At 30.3% G+C, this 6,000-nt stretch overlaps 1 protein-coding gene across 1 annotated transcript; it reads left to right on the forward strand.

Moving 5' to 3' along the window:
* The first annotated feature begins 1,008 nt into the window (after positions 1–1,008).
* On the forward strand, positions 1,009–6,000 carry LOC113553155 (acyl-CoA-binding protein homolog). The gene is made up of 3 exons (XM_026956331.1): positions 1,009–1,281; positions 4,137–4,251; positions 5,751–6,000. Exons 1-3 carry the CDS (start codon positions 1,264–1,266, stop codon positions 5,885–5,887), a joined length of 270 nt encoding a protein of 89 aa, XP_026812132.1. The 5' UTR covers positions 1,009–1,263; the 3' UTR covers positions 5,888–6,000.

The raw sequence follows: 6,000 nt of genomic DNA on the forward strand, positions 1-6,000 counted from the left end.
TATTGTATTTAATGGTAGGAAATGACAAAGGCTTCCTCCTAATCACCGCTTCAAAGTTCAAGTGTGCCTTGTTGTGGTCCATGGTACAATGGTACATAACGTTTGATGGAGTACACAGTTATTATTTAACTGGCTTAGTTCTGATTGTGGGTAAACAAAATTAAAAAACAAAACTAATCGGCCATAAACTTAAATGAATTATGACATGTGACTTTTTACCATGTAATAATAATTTGAAAAATCTTTTTTTTTTCTAGTTTAAGTACAATGATTGTTACAAAAATAGAAATCATGCACAGTTCTTGCTTCAGCATGCTGTAAACCCCTACATAATAAGTAAATTATACTTTATAATAAAGCACCTATCTAACCTACTTAATTTCATGTTTGACAAACTCAGTAAACATTATAGAAATTGCGTCCAACATCCTACTCAAACACTCAATAGTTAACAGCATTATAATAATTAATTCATCTGTTTTTGATGTATATATATAACGTCCAAAAATAAACTACGTGCTAAGACAACACTAGCAATTTTAAATTAAATTGTTAGGTTTTAATGTGTTTCTTACTCAAAACTTTTTCTCGTGACTTTTTTCTGGAATGATTAAGATAGTGATTATAAAAGTGTTAGAGACGGATTATCACTTTCAATTTTTAAAATGTTTGTACTCAAAGTGCTTTATTGACGTAAATCATTTACTTTAAAAATTATTTTTATTTCCACAGACATAATTTACGTATTGGTAAAACGTGTCTGTAATTAAATCATACATTCAGAGTGTTAAGGTGCGATCTGAACCGAAACAAAAAACATGTTTTTAATTATCCGATACTAAGTCTTTGGCCATTATTGTAGGTTTTATTATTTATGAACATAAATAGTGCATATAATAATATTATGTATAAATGAGTCTGTAAGCAGTTTTTATTGTTTTCATTTAACATTTTGTTGTTATTTTAACGTAACGCTCAAATCGCCATGACGTACTTACTCAAACGCTGCCAACGGTTGTCGGCGAATGCGTATATGTATAATACGGATCGTATGTGTTAGTGTAGACACTAGACAATAGTAAACGAGTAGTACGGGTAAAAAACAATTTCATTTCCAAACCAGTTTTCATTTCACTCTGTAACGACCGACTGACCAGCAGATTTTAGAAGCTTGGCGCAGTGCATTTTTGTCCGTACCTCCGTGCAAATATAAAATACCTTTTACCTACTACTACTACAACCAAACAACACTACTTCATTATCATGGCTACATTACAAGAGGTAAGTCGTAACGATAAATAAATATAACAGTACCTACTGCGAGTTTAAAAATAATAGACATTTTATTGGTTTTTTTTATCACAAAATATAATTTTAAGACCAAATTAATATCGAATTCGTAATATAATTATAACGGCCATAAAAAGATATTTTTTTTACACATGTATAATGTGTATAACTAATAATCGTTTTTCTATCGTATATTCGTGTACACTGATAATTAAATTATTTTAAATCAACCAATGATTTACAATAGGCACCGTAAGCAACAAACGGCTCAACCTTCTATTTAGGATTTTGATTACACTGTAGTGGTACGACATCAAGCAATTTATCATTAATTATTGGAACTCTTTCGTAAATATCTAGATTATTCACTATATAGGTACACTGACGATAACAGTCCTTAAAATATTAATGTCTCTAGTTTTTGTTTGAGTATACTGCCATTGCAGCTTTAACTTATACGTACCTATTATACGTCATATTTTATTATTACAAAACAATGACAAACAATTTCTCTTCTTCGGTGATACGCGAAAAAATAATTTGCTTGTTCATTTTCAGTTTTAAAATCCGTCATTAAACAGTGAGAACTTTTTTTGTAATGACGATTTCTAATAGTAATTACACAACACGTTTAAACAATATGTCGTGATGTCAATAATTTTGAATACAATATATACATATATGTAAAGTATGCAATCCACATTAATCGGTTTTATTTAGTGTATACGACTTTAATATGTAATAATAATCATGTGCACATTTCAATAGTAAACGTATAACATTCCGTGGACAGTAAACTGATCAATTTCTATGCGATCGACATTTTACCTTTTGATCTATAATTACCACTATTATACTTATTTATACGTGCAATTTTTTTCTAAGGAAAACTTTGTAATACTCTGTGTATTTTATTTTCGCATCGTACAATTTTCATTGTTTTGTAACCACTGAAACTTTTAAATTAAAACAAAGGTCTAAAACCTATACTTCTCGTTATATTATACATAATGAATTTCAATTATAGGTATGTCTTGCATAAAACATTTTTTTTTTTTTTTTGACTCCAATCAATGTCAGTTACAGTTTTACCTGACCAAATAATGCATAATATATTATAATACAGTATTGATTATCGTAAGTTTATAATGGATAAAATCTAACCTAAGTTTGTGGGTAGTCTAAAGAGTTATTTAATTTTAATCTTTAATGACTTGTTCCGTGAAAGTCCTAGCACGTTATAATGATTTAACCAGTATAATAATAATAATAATAATATTATAAGAAAATTTGTACGTAGTATTTAGACGCGTTTCATCAATACCTTATGTTGTACGACAGTTTTATTTCCAACATTATGAATAATTTCTCTTTGCTGGAATCGCGTAAACACGCGTTTGCAATTATTATGTATGTACGAACTGCAGACCGTAGTATTTTTTGTATTACAAAATATAATAATATGACTGCAATAATTGTAGAAAGCCAGAAAATTACGGTAGGTACGTTTTTAAAATCCAGCAGACCGTTGACGTATAATACATAATAGATTTGCGGAATAAGACCGCGCGAAACGCTACATAAAATAATTTAAATGTTATAATATGCGAAACGATGACCAAAACGTATCACAATGATTTCAAAACGATCTGTGACTGTTTTCACGGACATTTTGTATACAATATTATATAACCTAATATTAGGTATTGAGGCCTTACAGTGGTGTCTGCACTGTACTGTAATATATTATGCTACATGTACGCATAACACAATGTCAATAGCTTCAAATGTCGTTGGATTTAGCGCAGCGGTTCCCAAACTCGTAGTGGTCGCAGAGAAATAAATAAATTGGCATATTTTTATCTTTATTTTTTTAATTGTTCATACGCTTCAATCGTGTAATATATAATTTTAGTTGACATTTGTTGGAAAACTATACACCGAAAATACTGATATAATTATACAAAATATTTTTTCATTTTATAAAATGTTAAACTTCGACAGCGACTAGTGGTGAATATAATTCAGTATTTACCCGTATTATTATGACTGGTAACTATGTGAGTTAATGTCTAAATCCTAAGGTCGCGGTGAAAATAGTTTGGGAACCGTTGACTCAGTGTACAGACAAGTAAATACAAGTTTCTCAAAAAATATCTATTTTTCCGCGTCGGTGTACTTGTATTTTATAATATACAACAATAACAACACGGTCGTGTGCGATTGCGTCGTACAACATTCGTACATCACCGAGTGCATTTTATTTACCGGTATTATACAGCTCCCCAGAGGTCAGCAACTTTGAGAAATAAAAACAATTATTTACGGTGTGCGTACGCGTATATATAGATAACGAAGAAACAGCACGTCGGCAGTGCCTGTACCCATAACATTATGCTGTTGTACAGAGTACCTATACCTGTTATGTGATATATATACTTATATACACGATGTATATATAGCCTCAAGCCTATATGTACATACGCGAGAGATTTCTTCCGCTTCCGCGTGCACTCAAGTTATATTATATATTATTATATACGAAATGTACACGCTGCATGCTATTGATCATCACGTAACATAACGTGCGTACGGTGTGTCTGTATATATATATACGTTGAATAACTACAATAATAATGTTTTGGGTTCGTGGGTTTGAGGTGAGAAAAAAAAACTGCGTCGGACAATAATAATATTGTCGTTTGACGGACGAGATATCTATAAATAATATATAGGTGTGTGATATTATTATTGTTAATATCAATTCGTTGTTTCGGTGTTAAGTGCGTGTGTGACGTGTATATCTCCTTTTTGATTGTTGTTTCTGTTGTTTTTTTTTTTTCCAGCGTTTCGAAGCGGCCACCGAAGAAGTGAAAACGCTCACGAAGAGACCGACCGACGTCGAACTATTGGAACTGTACGCCCTCTTCAAGCAAGCCACAGTCGGAGACAACGACACCAGTTAGTATAATAACATTATACTATTATACCTATCGTGTGTTCGGTGTGACGTCGTGTGTGTGAATTATTTTATTTTTATTTTTCTATGTTGTATATGCACGCCCAAACGCGAGAAAAATTACTGCAAAGTAGAATAGAACATATTTTATAGTGTTACGATGGTATAAGGTACTTGTATAATGCGTGATGCACGTACACGGTACAAGTTAATGAAACATAAATTTAAATTTTAAATGCACGACAATATTGGTACCGCACTGTACGACATATGGATTATTACGTACGTTTTTATAATCGAGAAACGAAAAAAAAAAATCCATGTAATGTGAGATGTACTGCAGCTTATTATACAGCAATTATTATCGATTATTAAAGCCGACATAACTGCGACTTCTACTCGGCTTGTAAATATTCAATGAATAAAATTTTAATAATGAATTTTAATCAATTATTGCGATTTGGTTAAGTGACTTTGAGTTGATACATTTCATGAAATAGTTACAAAGTCATTCGACTCATTCGTTTATCCGTTTAATGTAAAACATAGACTCCGCAAAATCAAAATCATGCAACTGTATAATACGTTAGGACAATTATAGCAAAATATAAAAAAAATCAAAAAACCATTTGTGATATGTTTGAACAAATCGGATATTATAATTAATAAAAATACTTAATCTTTTGCTGGTTGTGGCATAAAGAATTATAGCAAACTTACACAATACTTGATCGTTCCCTTCGAGATCACTGTACATCAAAACATGTAATATTGTATTATATTGTTGGTAATTCCTGCAATACGAATACATAATTTATTTGATATACATACCTGTATCGACAATGGCAAACGTATAAATATTAGGAACTTGTCGTTGAATACATATTTTTTTCCGCGATTTTATTTCCGTTAATTATAATACTTCTTGTTCTTGTACAGCGAAACATCGAATTTAAAATTAATTCTATGCTGACCGCTATCAGTGAACAACATTATTAAATTATTTATTACTTATTAATATGCATTCTAGTTAACGCTTTGTGCGACTTTTGACATTTCACGAAACTCGTACTAACAAAAAATAAGGCCGTGCATTGTAATATTTGTAATGAGAGTGCATATTATCGCACGATTGACAAGCTATCGAGATTGAAATATTCTACCTATATACAGTTATTCACGTCCGTTTATGCATATTTCGACGTTTACAAACTTAAAAATAATAAACTGAAAACAAAATCAGTCATGTGTGTGTGCCAATGCCTATAGATAATAATTGCAACTCTTAAAAAATTTATATTTTAAGTACGGTTTTTATTTGAAAACGAAAATCAAAACATGAACAAAATGTGTCATAAATATTATGTAATTTACTTATTTACGTATACATCGTACATATTACATTCCATACTTGCCTATTTATATAAATTCACCAACCATGGTATGACAATATAACATGTATAAATACGGTTTATAATATATTTTTTTATTATAAATATAGGCAAACCCGGCATGTTTGATTTGAAAGCAAAAAAAAAGTGGGAGTTCTGGACCAATTTAAAAGGTACTTCCAAAGAAGACTGCCAAGAGAAATATATTGCAAAAATGGAAGAATTCGTTGTCAAATACAGGGATTGATTTCTAAAAATATACTAAGATATTTATAAATTTATAATGGATCTTTTATTGTACGTTTTTTTTTTCACTTTGTTCACTCATATTTAAAAATCAATATAATTTAAATAAATAAA

Source organism: Rhopalosiphum maidis, chromosome 2 (assembly GCF_003676215.2).
Source record: "Rhopalosiphum maidis isolate BTI-1 chromosome 2, ASM367621v3, whole genome shotgun sequence".
Classification (NCBI taxonomy): domain Eukaryota; kingdom Metazoa; phylum Arthropoda; class Insecta; order Hemiptera; family Aphididae; genus Rhopalosiphum; species Rhopalosiphum maidis.